This window comes from Atractosteus spatula, chromosome 5, assembly GCF_055471065.1.
Source record: "Atractosteus spatula isolate fAtrSpa1 chromosome 5, fAtrSpa1.hap1, whole genome shotgun sequence".
In the NCBI taxonomy this organism is placed as follows: domain Eukaryota; kingdom Metazoa; phylum Chordata; class Actinopteri; order Semionotiformes; family Lepisosteidae; genus Atractosteus; species Atractosteus spatula.
This window is the reverse complement of record NC_142710.1, coordinates 30,353,563-30,367,707: the sequence shown is the minus strand read 5'-3', so window position 1 is coordinate 30,367,707 and position 14,145 is coordinate 30,353,563. Positions and strand designations below refer to the sequence as shown.

Genomic DNA, 14,145 nt, shown 5'->3' with positions numbered 1-14,145 from the left:
CAGCAGTCTCCAAAGGCATTGATGTAGATAAATTTAAAAGTAAAGATGGGGAATCAACACAAGGTTTCTACATTTTAAAATGTATTTTTCAAAAAGTATCTTGTAATTATTGGACACAAATTTCAAATTTAATACAAGTGTTAGGAGCATTTTTATGTGAAAGGTTAATATCATGTCAGCCAGTTTGTATCTCTAAAGTGTAATTGTGCAATTGACTGGTGTCCCAACCAGAGTTTGAGGAAGAACTGTTTGTCTAATACTGTGCTCAAAATCTTTAGAGCTGCAGGATCAACTTTCCTCAGCACTAGAGGAAAAGAAGAAATTTGCAAATGAACTGGAAATGTTGAGACAGACACTGGAGAAAGTAACAGATGAAGTGAGTAAAACACATTTGTCACCTCTGTGTTCGAATAAAGCCATTATTGCTTCTAGATTCTGATGCTCTTATGCGTTATGGTGGAGTTATGACTAGAGCAGGGCTAACAGAATTAGCCATCTGAATTAATGACTTTAACAGTGTGTGCTCATTAGTTTCATCAGAAGTCATTTGCTTAAGCAATAAATTAGAAAACTCTGTCCTGTCACTAGATTTCATATTTGTGTTGCAGTAATTTAGTGAACCTGAATAAGGTTGGAATTTGTGTTAGCATAAACAAAAATGTATTTATTTAAAACAGTTGAAACCAATGATTATTTTTCTGTTTTTACATTCCCACTTTGGAATTACCAATAATTGATCAACTTGCTGTAATGGTAGAGTACACTCTTCCAATACAGTGCTATAAAGGAGAGCCAGCTACAATAGAAAGCAGTGTGTCTCACTGAGAATGCTGTAGGCTCACAAGCAACCAACCAGCAAGCCCTAGAGGCCATTGAATGTGTGACAACTAAGGATAACTCTGCCCAGCTCTGTCTGACCCAACCTTGATGGCAACTTTGCACTAAGGCTTGTGGTTAATTCTAACATGTTCCCATATACTCTCAATGACCTGTCAGAAAAGCCTGTATATCCCAGAGGACTAGAGCTTCATGGCCTGTTAATGGTCTTATCTAGTTTGTGGATACTTAAGGATTGTTACATGTTGTAAGTTGAGTTAAATAAATCATTTTAATGTCCTCTGGTTTCTTTACTTTCTTAGCTGAAAAAAGAAAAACAGGAAAATATTGTTTTGTTCACTGAAACAGTTCAACAAAAGAAGATCTTGACAAAATTCAACAGAGGTCAGTTCACATCTTATTCAAGTTGTGCTTCCACCTGCTGACATCTTAAACTCAAATAATGTTGTCATATGGTAGTTAAAAATCCTTTTTAATCCTTTTTAAACATTTAATGAATCTCACCGTTTGTTTTTGTTTATAGCTATGGGAGGTCATTACACTTTGAAAGCAAGTCAAGTTTCAACAAGTTTTTCAAAGTGTGAAACCTTAATATTTTAAATGGGAAAATTGTCCTAACTAGATTCAAGTCTTGGGAATAATGCTAAATCGTACATTAGTATTCATTATTCTGTGATGCCGTTGTCTGAAATGCATTTTATCATGACAAGCAAAACAGCTTTTGAGTTCATATGTTTTGACATGTCATATCTAGAATACTATACAAGCAAGGCCTATTATTACTAATAAATTATTGGATATTCTCAATGAGATACAAGATGACAGACTAAAAAGTGTCCATCTGAAAGAAAAATCCATCTACATTTCGAATGAATAACCCACTTTATAAAACATTTGCATGAATTCTTCAAGTACCTATGGCACCGTATGAATTCTAATAGTAATTACCCACAGTGAATATGATAAACGCCCAGACAAAAAAGGAAAAATAATCTTTGCAAAAAATAGTGTATAGGTATATATTTACTTCATGTTTCTGTGCTACATCAGCTTTTCATAAAGACCCTTTGATGTCGAAAGCTCTTAAATGTATTTCCTAGGATTATTTTTTCATAACTGCAGTCTCAATTCAGGACAATAATCTCAATAAATTGATTTTCAAGATAAATTTGAACTACTTTAAAATATTATAGATTTAAATACAACTAAATTAACATCTATTCAGGATAAATGCATAAATTTGTCCCAATTCATAGTTGTCATAAACGTTTCATTTAACTGCTCACACTGTGCTTTTAGCAGCATACTTGACTTGATAGTATATTGACTTTATTTCTGATAATTTATCATATTTCCCAAGTCATCATAATACTTTAATTTGAAGAATATTATAGACTATTGCAATAAGGCTTAATTCAATGGCATATATTTCAAGATTCAGATTTGCCTGGTCACTTTGGCCTGTTTTCTTTTGGACACTTGGCTACTGTGGCAAATCAGAGATGATTTCTGTTGAATAACAGCCACCATTAAGTGCTGAAGAACATAAGAGACCAGACTAAAGGGTTATCATCACCATTCCTGTCTGAAAAGCTACTTCAACAAACAAACAGAAGGTAGAACAGAATTACAAACCTCTAGCACATTTCACTGTGGCTGGGAAACCAGAGATCAAGTGTGCATTTTGAATATAGTTAACCCTTTACCCAAATTGGAAAGAAGTATTAAGCAGTTAAGATGTAATTTCAGAGTAGCAAGGTAAAATGTGAAGTTATTGAAGGTTCTAATGTATTGTGTGGTATTGGAGAAGCTTTTTGTTGTGTTTCTAAATTCTGCTGCACTCACATTAATTCAGGAACTTTTTTTCTCAGTTTCCCGATTAGCATTGGAAGAATATGAAGAGCTGCAGGAGAATCTGGAGCTTGAGAAAGATCTTCGAAGGGAAGCAGAAGGCTTTGCACAAGAGGTACAGTATGGATTGGTTTTTGGTTCATATTTTACAAGTACTAAATCATGATGAGTTTAATCTACTATTAATTTGGCTCTGACAATGAGTGAAACATTATTTGGCTGAAGAATATTTTGTGGTTCGTAGAAGTTAGTCTTAAGCTGAATTTACTGTATTTAATGTAAGTCACAATTTTTACTTGCCTTTAAAATGAAGTCACTAAACAAAAGAAAAGTAATATTTTACCTTTTACAAGGGATTAAATGCAATTCTAATAGTTTATTTTTAGTTGCTGTACAATGAAAAATATCTCAGTGGTAGATCCTAATTATTGCTTTATGAAAAAAATCATCTCCCTGTTTCAATGTATTGTCTTTTCAAGATAGAAAAGTAGTCGCTGTGGGATACACCCTCCAAAGTCAATACAAAAATAATATTTCATATTGTATAAAAAACATTTAAGAATAGCAGACTGTTTGACTAAAAGAAATATCAAAATGTCTTGAAAGAGTGTTTATTTTATTCACTCACCTTTCCACGACTACGGAGGTAACTACAGGACATATTTTGTATGAACTGACTCTAGCAAGTGTTTAAATGCTCACGGGAACCTATTGAAAAGGTGTCTTTAAAATTCGAAGGAAAAGAACCATGTGCAGCAGTAGCTTGCCCACAACATTACATCGCTTTTGGTGTAACCAATTTAAATGTGCCACTGGTTTCCGTGTTACTTTTCTGTCTTAACTCCATAATGCAGATGCTGGTGGAGCAAAAGAAACTGAAAAGGCAGAGCCAGCTTCTGCTCCAAAGCGCTTCTCCCAGTGAGCAGCTCTGCAGAGCTCTGGAGGATGTGTCCCGGCTCACTCAGATTTTAGAGACTGAGAGGCTTCAGCACCAGCAGGAGGTGAGTGATTCACATCGCGTCCACACCTTACCTTCCCACAAAGGTTTTACTTTTGTCTTGATATAAAAACAAATTGAAAGTTCTAAATTTACAAACAGCGCTTAGTCGTTTTCCTAGAATAGCAAGTTCCTGAATATTTTTTTTAATAAGTTTGGCCAATTTAGCATGGTTGGATATGGCCCCAGATTCCTGCTGCCATGGAGAATGTGCTTTACTCTTTTGCTGCTCCTTACCCCCTATTCACAGTATGATCTGTAACTTCACATTTCCCATAAAACGCAAGGTTATTATCACACACAAAGCAATAGCCTTGGCTTATAATATTTTCTGCAGAAAATAAGAGAAACAAAGCTTAACTAGGTATTCCTCAATATGAGTCTCAGAGTGTAGAAAAGAAGCATTCATTCACAGGTGAATACTTGTTCATTAAAGTGTAAATATTGATTTTTTTTCTCTGAGATCTTTTTAGTTAACATAACTGGTTGTACGTGGCTGATTTGTTACAGTGGCAGTCACTGATTATTACACCCTAAATACTGAAAAAAACATGGGGAAAAACATGTAATGTGATTTGTGTCTGTTTTTTTCAAACCCTGCTAAATACTGTAAAACAGTGGAGGGAAATAAAATACAATACAATGTAGCTGTTATTTATTTAAAATCCCAAAGGCAGCTCTCCTTACACTGGAGGCCTTCTATTTATTGCACCTAATACCTTTTAATGATGCATCTAGACATACCCCATGTTGAGACTAGGAAAACTAATTTTGCTTCTAGTTTCTGCTCTATTTGAACCTAGGTTGTCATAGGTGAAGTGCAGAAAAGGACTACTTTTCTGTTTTTCTCTGTTCAGACAACAACTACCTGTGATTTCTTGGAGGTTGATCACTGAGGGGTGACTGTAATGTTGGGGTGTTTTTGCTGATGAAATCTGAAGGAACTAATGTGTGGGCATCAGAAGATGAGACACAAGATCCTACGTATTTCCTGATTTAGCCAGATAGCAGATGAATGGCTTTCCATAAGTATACATTCTGTAAGGCTCAAGTGATAAAAGCTTCCTTAAAGCTGCTGCTGCAGAACATTACAACGCCCTGAAATGGAAAGGGAGCTATCAGTATTATTTGGTACTGTATATCAAGATATTAGCATTAAATATTTCCTTAAAACTCTGTGCAGCACTAGGCTGTACTAATTACCTAAAAACACAGGTTTTACAATTAGGGAGACTGAAGGTACTGTACAAGGAATTTCATTATTAAAGTGAGATTTTTTTTTACCCTTTGATAATTCTGTTGTTACTGTTGTCTTCCTTTCATGGTGGAAAGCTTTATTGAATGATCTGCAAAAAGCTAAACGATTGATAAACCTAGCATGGATAGAATTACCACCTCACCTTTTTTCCTCATACTGTTTCTGTAAATGTCTTCGACTGTTAGATTCTCAATCTTGTTTTATTTGTATACAGTTTTTATTTGTAAAACTGTCATTTTGAAGAATTAGCAGATATACCATATGCTGTACTGTTGCAATACATTTTATGTAAAGTCTGAAAATTGTTGAATATTAATATTCTTTCTAACTGAACAATAAAGTGAAGTATAAATCACTTTAAGAACAGCTGTTATATTTAAAAGAATACAAAGCAGGGCTGTGTTTACTTGGATTGGCTTGTTAATTGATTAAAATATAAAGAGTATTAGGAGAGAGGCCGTGCTGATCTTTCATATCCTGCAGAATGAGGTGAGCTGTGCCTTCCATTTAAAGAACAATTAGCGCATTATTTGAGAAGGGCAAAATAAATCTGGCAATATTCCAAAGCTACTTAGAGGCAATTATCACCACATGAGCTGCTTTTGTTAGCTTTACCAACAACAGCATACTTTCTCCTTTTAAGCTAAATATTTATTACCATATTTGTCTGGAACATAATTTCTATCTGAAGATCAAGTTTAGAAGAATACAAAAAAGTGATGCCACTTCCTGTCCAATACTTGAACTGTTGTTGTAAAAGGTGATAGGGGATTGAAGGCTGAAGAACTTCCCAGCAGTCCACTGCCAGTATATTTGAGTCGTTCTTTGCTAAACTCTGGTATAAAGAGTTTTATGTGCTAATATGGTTGAGTCACCAAATGCGTCTTACCATGAATTCAAAGATTCTCAATTCCTAACTGTAAATAATGAATGTGTCACATAAGTAATAAATAGTATTCTATTTTTTAAGAATCATTTGGATGAGATCTTCAATTAGCTTTTGCCAACCGAACATGAATACATATTCATTACCAAACACGAATGCCTTCCTTTTGTTCTAAAGAAAGGGAGATGGCAGCAGAGCTTTCATTCTCAAACCCAAGTACCAAAGGATGATACCAAAAGTCTACACAGTTTTTCCCAGCTTTCAGAACCCCTCAGCAACTCTCCTCAGATGGCAGAAGAGCTGAGTTTTCTATTTGTCTGCAGCACTTTTTCAGCACTTTGCTACTAAATTGGTGTTTTTGTTAGTATTTCTGCAAAATGCCTGCAGTCTTCAAAGATTGCCATATATTCAAAATGGTGCTGCATGGGTTCTAATAAGGCCACAGATGATGATCATATGCCTAATTTAGAATCTCAGTGTTTAAAATGTTTACATGCTTAAATTAAGGACTTGCTCATATTCTCTGCCAAAAATCACCTCTCTGTGCACTAAGGATAAATTTACACACTGTGAGAAGCCATGCCTACTTGAACTCTCTTTCTAGTTCTGTTAAAGACTTTGATTATGCAATTAAATAGTTTTTTTAAAAAGGTTTGGGAAGAGTGATTGCTATCAAGTTCTTCTTTGCCTCTGCTGCTTTAGCTTGTAATCCTAAAGATGTCTAGGCTTCATGACAAACAAGCCCTGGTCAACTCTTTTTCATTCATTTGACCTCACAGTTGTCCATATTATAAACAAAATGGCTCTCTAATCAATTTCGTATTGTCACATTCACATTCTAGGTTATCTTTATAGCATTGTTGACTCTCATTCTTATTTTCAGTTTCAGCTATTCAAGATCTAGTTTTCAAATGCCCAGTTCCTCCATATTCCAAGATCATATTTTTTAAATCATATTGTACTGCTTGGAATTGTTTCCAATATGTCCATTTATCTGCAATTAAGATCTGTCTGAGTGTAACTTTTTTCAGAAAAGCCATATAGATCCCTGTATGAGTGCTTTTGCAGGTGGTTCCAACTTCCTACAACCAACCTGCTCAAGAGGGTTAAGCCAAAACAGTCTACCTTTTTTAGAAATATTCATAACTTTTTCTAGAAAAAAGTTAGAAGTTAGAAGTTAGAAGTTAGAAGTTAGAAGTTAGAAGTTAGAAGTTAGAAGTTAGAAGTTAGAAGTTAGAAGCTAGAAGCTAGAAGCTAGAAGCTAGAAGCTAGAAGCTAGAAGCTAGAAGTTAGAAGTTAGAAGTTAGAAGTTAGAAGCTAGAAGCTAGAAGCTAGAAGCTAGAAGCAAGTTATGAAGTTTTTTTCTGATTGGTTGGTGTTAAATTTGTTATAAGAAACTAGTTTTAATGTTTAAATGTATTTTCCATGTTTTATGCTTTTTTATTCTATTCATGTTATTTTTTAAATGAAACATTGCGGGACTTACTTTGACCTTCATGCTTCTAGACTTGATATATTGGTTTGCTTGGTAAGTGGAATCATTTCATTTAGTTGTCTAGATTTGATTTATTTTATTTTTAATTATTTTATTTTGTGTTATATCCAAGACTGTCAGTTGTTGTAATTGCATTATAAAATGTATAATTCAAAATACATCTGATGTATTTTATACAAAATGGCGTGTAATTATGGAGACAAAATGTAAAAGTGCTTGAACAACTCAAATTATGTATTATAAATTAATAACTGTGGTAAATTAAAATGCTGTCTAATATAGTGAAAGAACACTTTGAGACCATGTCGTGTTAATGTGTACGTCGTTGCACAGAAACTTTTGCTGAAGAGAGAAAGCAAAAAAGTAAAGAAAAGGCTTCCAGGGAGCTACACGCCCTTTGAAATAATTATATGCTATTTTTTATTGTTGGAAAATTTAGACCTGTACCTACATCAAGGTTATTTGCAAAGTCTGACTGGATCATTACCTGTCATTAAGAGGATTTTCTCTAAGAAACGTTACATCACTTTTGAATGGTTAGGGTTTTCATCCCTTCTGTCAAAACCACCCATTTCAAAAACTGCCATCATGGTCTTTGTGCGCTGCAGGTTAATGTTTAGCTGCATTCTTGTTGATGTGAAAGGCTTTATTAGCTAAAAACAATCAATGCTCTTTGTCATATTAGATTTCCTCAGATATGGTATTTGATTGTTTCATTTTACATGAAAGTTATTAATTTATAATGCATAATTTAAGTTCAATGCACATTTTACTTTTTCCCCCCACCCATAGTTATCTCCATTTTATATGCAGTCTTATTTCTTCTTTTTTTGCGGGCCTTGGGAATAAGGGAATGGGCTAAGCTCTGGTGTTCTTGTCAGATGAAGACTGTTCGTCAGCAGCTCCAGGACTCCACGCTGCTGAAGGAGATGGGGGTTCTGCAGCAGAAAGTGGAACTGCTGGAGGAGGAGAAGAAGGACTGGGAAGACAAGTACCAGAAGTCAGATGAACAGGCTAGGGACCTCAGACATAGAGGTGAGCAGGAGGAGACTGCAACAATATCTGCTTTCTTAGGCACACGTATACAAGAAACCAGTTTCTTGACAAACTTTGTTTCAATAACTTTCAAAAAGCATTTCATGGAAACCATGAAATGTTCCCATTCATCAAGCCAGTCAATGATTGCTGCTCTGTAGTGTGAAAAAAATAAAATGCTCTTTTGCACTGTTTGTTCTATATGCAGTCTTTTCTATTTTTTCTGAATTGTATTTGAAAAGACATTTTACACTTGCAATTGTATATACAGCTCACCGATTCATAATTATACATTTGACTGAACATTCAAGTTTACTTATGAAAAGTATCTGTAATATATGTCCACTGACAATAAGCTGCTGCTTCTTGTTATAAATATAAATAGCTCTTTTAAAACATATTTCAAATAAACAACAACTAAAGGAACGCAGTTTTCAGAATGGATTTTTTTTTACTTTTGTCTTAATTTGAACCTTTTAAACTTTTACAGTTTTTGACAGAAAATAGGAAGCAAATTCTGCTGTGGAGTAAAACATTTTTGTGTTAAAACGCACTAAAATCAGATATGAGACATAAAATTCAGAGCCTCATCTTCTGTAATCTTGAACAAATTGTCATGCCAAAATGCATTGCAGTAAACGGCCTTTTTATTGTTTTCTTTTGACTTTCAGTGGAAGAGCTACAGAAGCGACTGCAAATGGCTGTCAATCCTCTGCCCTCCCCAGCTCCCCCTCCCCCTCCCCCCCCTCCTCCTCCCCCTCCCCCTCCCCCTCTGCCTCTGAACCCCTCACCATCTAATCCTCTCAGGTGAGCTGTCTGTACTCCTGAACACCAAAACGCAAACTCCTGCGTCTCCTGAGACTGCCAGCAGCAGTCCAAGTCAAGACTTCATGCCGAAATTTCTAAATGATTGAATATTTTTTAATCTGCCTTTCTGCTCATTCCTCTTTTTTATTTTTTTGTTTACCTACCTCTCTAGTAGCTCTTCTTAGATGGTTATTTAAAAATTCAGTTCCAAAAATAAATCGGAATGAAATGAAAACTGAATGAAAGGAAATAGCAGAAATAGCTGTTTATTAGGAGTTTTATATTGACATATTCAGAATGCTATAAAGCATATAAAGAATGCTTTACAGGAGAAATCAGAAAATACACCTATGTTTGCTCAACACACATATAACATTATATTTTGCACTGTCTCAATCCTTTCAAGCTCTCTCTTCGCCATTATTCGGAAAAGACGACTGGCTGGGAATTATCCCACAACGGGAGCTGGAGCACAAGAACCAACACTGAAAGAATCGGGTAAAGATTTGTACTGGGAAGAATTATTGTGTGATGGTTTCTCATGAGTAGAGATAAAGACAAAAATCTGTGTATGTAATAAGGAAATTCTTAGTCACCTTCATACTCTGTAAGTAAGATATATAATTGGTTATTATTTTGCCATCTTTAGTACAAAGGCAATTTACCTGTACAAAATGAATGCGACATCAAATATTCATTTCAACTCGGTTATACAGAAGAAACATGAATGGTACAATACCACCAAAATTATTTGTAAATGTAAAAGAAGAACATGGGAGGGAGAAAAAATGCAGTTTTGAGTAATGAAGTAAGTGATGTCACATAAGACCACATAGTGTTGGCAAACTGTGGAAACAAGGTTTAAGAACATCTAAATCTGCTCTAAGATGGCCAGACCCCTTAGTCCTCTCTCTATGGGGTCTTATGGGCTACAGATAATTCTGAAGGGGCAAAAAGATACAGTTTATCATCCAGACTCCAGGATACTTATAAATAAGTAAAGCTATTTATGCTTAATGATTTTTTTTCTATCTCAAAATTCAGAATGAAAATGGTGAAGGACACGTTCTTGTCTTTCATCATTATTTTTCATTTGTCAAGCTAAACATTGGTATCCTAGTTAATTAACATTGAATGAGCATTTCAGTGTTTTGTAAAGAATCATGAGGCATGAATATCATTGCAATATATAAATTATGAGAAGGTCATTGCAGATATTTTATTTTAATCCTTTTCATACTGATTTGGCCTACAAAGGGAAAGATACTGGCAACATGTATGGCTTGAAAATTCCTTCCTGTAATGTTGATAGAGTAAAGCTGTATATGTGTATATTTGAATGAAAGCTTTTCATTCTGCATTTAAGAGCAATAGGTACAGGGGAAAGGTGAAGCTATTCATTTCTTGTGAAAAATGGCAAAACATGTGTTCAGACTGAAGTTTGTGGAGCTGAGTCAGTATTGCAAAAAATTCCTTAAAGTAAATGTTGTGCTGAGTGGACCTTGTATGCACCTTAGTTTAGTTCCTTTTAAAGGTGTTTTTGACATAAACCACCCACCCATCCACAGTACTGCTTTAATGAACTAGGAAAAACAGTTTTGCTTCCTGTGTTTTAGAAGATAATAGAAGGCAGTTCCTCCAAGGATATTTACTTTTCAGAAATGTAAGTGGCATAGCTAGACAAAAGCTTTCCTACCTCTTCATTTTCAGTTGTGATATTTAAAATCTTCATTACTCAACTTCATGCTCGAGGGCAAAGGCAAATATAATGTCAACTTTTAATCACCTGAATGCACCTAGACATTAACAGAAATAAATATTGCATAGTTTAAACTAACATACCATTTAAAATGATTAATCCATTACTTGGTCCATTTTCACCATTCTAGGTGTATTCTGAAAGAAACAGTTCGTCTGCTAAAGTATGAGGGACGCTGATGGATGTCTCTATAGATGAACTTTATGCTGAATATAGGTCACCAACAAGTATACCTAAAAAAATATGTAGGTGTCATACCTTCCCATATATGCAATTTGTTTATGTAGTTCCATATGACCTGAATGAAAGAAGAATTTTACTATCGATCATATTTCAAGGGGGAGTGGTGAAAATGTAGACTTCCATCCTATCTCCACTACACCACTCCTGGGCAATGTAATACATACACATGTATCACAATGGCCACATCATATAATATAATAAGAAACAGTACTGATTTATGTACTGATTTATTGATTGTCATGACAACTACAGTTATCAATAATTGTAAAGGAATCAAAAATATTTCAGAGAATTGTTACATTAACTCACAAATCTTACTTTCCATGGAAACTGGTGTTTTCACATTTCTACTGATATAATGTTTTACATTTCAGCAGGAGGGGAAGTGGTAGACGTAAGAAAACAAGCAGTGGATGAAATGATGGAGAGAATTAAAAAGGGCATTCAACTCAGACCTGTTACCCAGGCTGCTAACAGGACTAGAGCAACACAGGTATTTCCATCATTTTGACTTTGTGCTGGAATTAAAAAACAGAAGCTGTAAGAATAAAGGGAATATTGGTTTGCCATTTCGTATTTGCTCATAACATCAGTTGCACTAAAAGTGATAGATGTATTTGACATTATAGCTTTGGTATGAGTAAGACATTGATCATTGGTGTTACATCAGCGTTCTTCCCTTATTTGCTGTAATTTTGAATTGATAATATGGGCATATTTGTGTTTTCATTTCTAGATGGAAAGGAAGCCATCTAAAAGTGCTCTCCAGGAGCTGAAGGGAGTTCTGGTAATGTTGGATTTGCTGTCACTTTCCTAACTTTTTCATCCCACCATGTAAGATGGACAAGAGAAAGCAATACTGTTTATGTTGCAAAGGAACCATGTTTCTGAATGATCATTTGGCTGCATTAATCTGCGAGGAATGTAGGATTTCATAAAGGAACTCTTTTCTGCTTGACATTCAGATTGAGCTCTGTGGTCCAAACAGTGCCATTCTGAGTCTAGACTGTCATTAGCTGGCTGTTTCAGAGATTTTCCAAAAAAGCAACTAAGGACACCCAGCTTTCCTTGCTTTGCGATCCTGGTGCCTTTCTTGTTATCCATTTACAGGGTTATAAGTGAAAATTGTGAGTCCTTTCTTTGACGCTTTGTCTGATACGGCACTAGTCTTTCGGGCCTACAGTGTAAAAAATGGTAGACAACTCACTATTGTTCATTTTGGAGGAAGGCATGGAAGTTATCTGTATTGTGCTGATGCAAGACTTATAGAAATGATCTAAGTTGATCTGACATTTGACGGTGTCAATGTGGGATAGTGATATAAATCAAAATTTAATTTTCTTAATCCTGGTACTGAAAGAAAAACAATGCAGCAACACTATATACAGTATTTGTGCAATTGCAGTATATATTGTACAGGTTGGACAAAATAATGATAAACTACTCATATTTTAAAGTAAATTTAAAAGTATTCTACACATTTCATATTTTGGTAATAAATACCAACATGTTTCCACTGTAAACAATGTCTTAATATCAACACTTGAGTTTCTAAACTACATGAGAAAGCTAATGGAGTTTGAAAGAGGTCAAATGTTGGTGCCTGAATTGTAGGTATTGTCAATCACAGAACTTGCAACATTGTTTTTTTGTATGTATCTGTCTGATTAAAGCCAAAGGAAGCCTTCAACTCGCACTGCCTGTTCTAAACTCGGTGGCATCCAAACGTGGTGGATCTGTTATGGTACGGTTATCCATCACATGGGAGTTATGGGATGCAATTATTACTTTGCATGGTCAATTATCATTGATTAATTTGTCCAATCTGTGTATATATGCATGCATGTAGACCATATGTTACATATTTGTTTTCAGCAAGGATAAACATGTATAATTATTGCAGGTTTTGACAGGTTAAAAGTTCTTGATTCCGTGGTGTCTTACTATCTAGTTCTTTTGAAAATGTCTGAATATAACAGTTAACTATATCTTTATGTTAACCTGGTTGATGTTCTTATTTTGACTGCAAATATCGGCCGATTGTTTTGACTGTATTGCCCATTGTTTTTGTGCTTACTTAGGACACAATGAAGATATCCTCCCAGGCTCAGTACAGAAATGTGTCCAAGGTAAAGGTTGCACAGACTGAGCTGGAAAAGATACTACTAAGACGAAGGTGTGCGTGTGAACAGACAGAAGAAGGCCGTGAGTAAAATACAAAGGGCTATAGCATGTGGCTCTTATGGGCAGTAATACTTTTTTTAATTCTAGACCTCGATTTCCTTATTCTAAATTAATTTGACCACATTAGCCTCAAATAAATCCATTTACCAAAAACCAGGAAGTCCTAATAAACAGCTTGCAAATCATTTTTAACATTTTGATGATCTTAAAAATGTTTTTAATTTTGTAGCAATTGAATAGGAAGGAAACAGGTTAGTTTCTTAATTTTTTAAACCAATAGTTCTGCAAAGCTTTCCAAGTAATGTGCTCCAAAGTTGACAGGAACATCAGGGAAAGCCAGGGTATTGTTGTTTCTTAAACAGTATGTGAACACAATTAATAGTGATTAGTGCAGTGAGCAGTTAGATTGTGACAGCATAAACCCTACAGATGGTGTTCTACTGTACTTTTATGAGAACTGTTAATCTTTTTATAAGTCTTAGACAAATATTTGAGTGCTGTGGTTTGTTTTAAACATGCATATTGCTGGGAGTGAGAAGAAGCTCTCCAAATGACAAGACTTGATTCATGTTATTGGTAAACCACTATTCCCTGAGCAGAATCTATTTTTTATGGTTTCTAGATGAGCTTCAATATTTTCCGACTGGTTAACTATTTCATGCATTCACAGCTAAACACGTGAATGTGCTCATCATCCTCACATCATCAACTCTTGGGTCAAAAGTGTTTTTTCTCATTTTTAAATTCCAGGATAATTTTAAAATAGCAGTGGAAAAGCTTTCAGATCAAATGG

The 14,145-nt window shown here is 34.9% G+C and overlaps 1 protein-coding gene across 1 annotated transcript in view; it reads left to right on the top strand.

Annotated features, from left to right (window-relative positions):
- Positions 1–14,145, top strand: part of shtn1 (shootin 1) — a 50,010-nt gene that overhangs the window by 27,876 nt on the left and 7,989 nt on the right. Inside the window, exons 6-15 of the mRNA XM_088917747.1 lie at positions 279–376; positions 1,140–1,221; positions 2,709–2,803; positions 3,543–3,689; positions 8,206–8,359; positions 9,031–9,166; positions 9,573–9,664; positions 11,543–11,661; positions 11,905–11,955; positions 13,250–13,373. Of these exons, the coding sequence (XP_088773873.1) occupies positions 279–376; positions 1,140–1,221; positions 2,709–2,803; positions 3,543–3,689; positions 8,206–8,359; positions 9,031–9,166; positions 9,573–9,664; positions 11,543–11,661; positions 11,905–11,955; positions 13,250–13,373 (1,098 nt within the window). The remainder of the gene's footprint in view (positions 1–278; positions 377–1,139; positions 1,222–2,708; positions 2,804–3,542; positions 3,690–8,205; positions 8,360–9,030; positions 9,167–9,572; positions 9,665–11,542; positions 11,662–11,904; positions 11,956–13,249; positions 13,374–14,145) is intronic.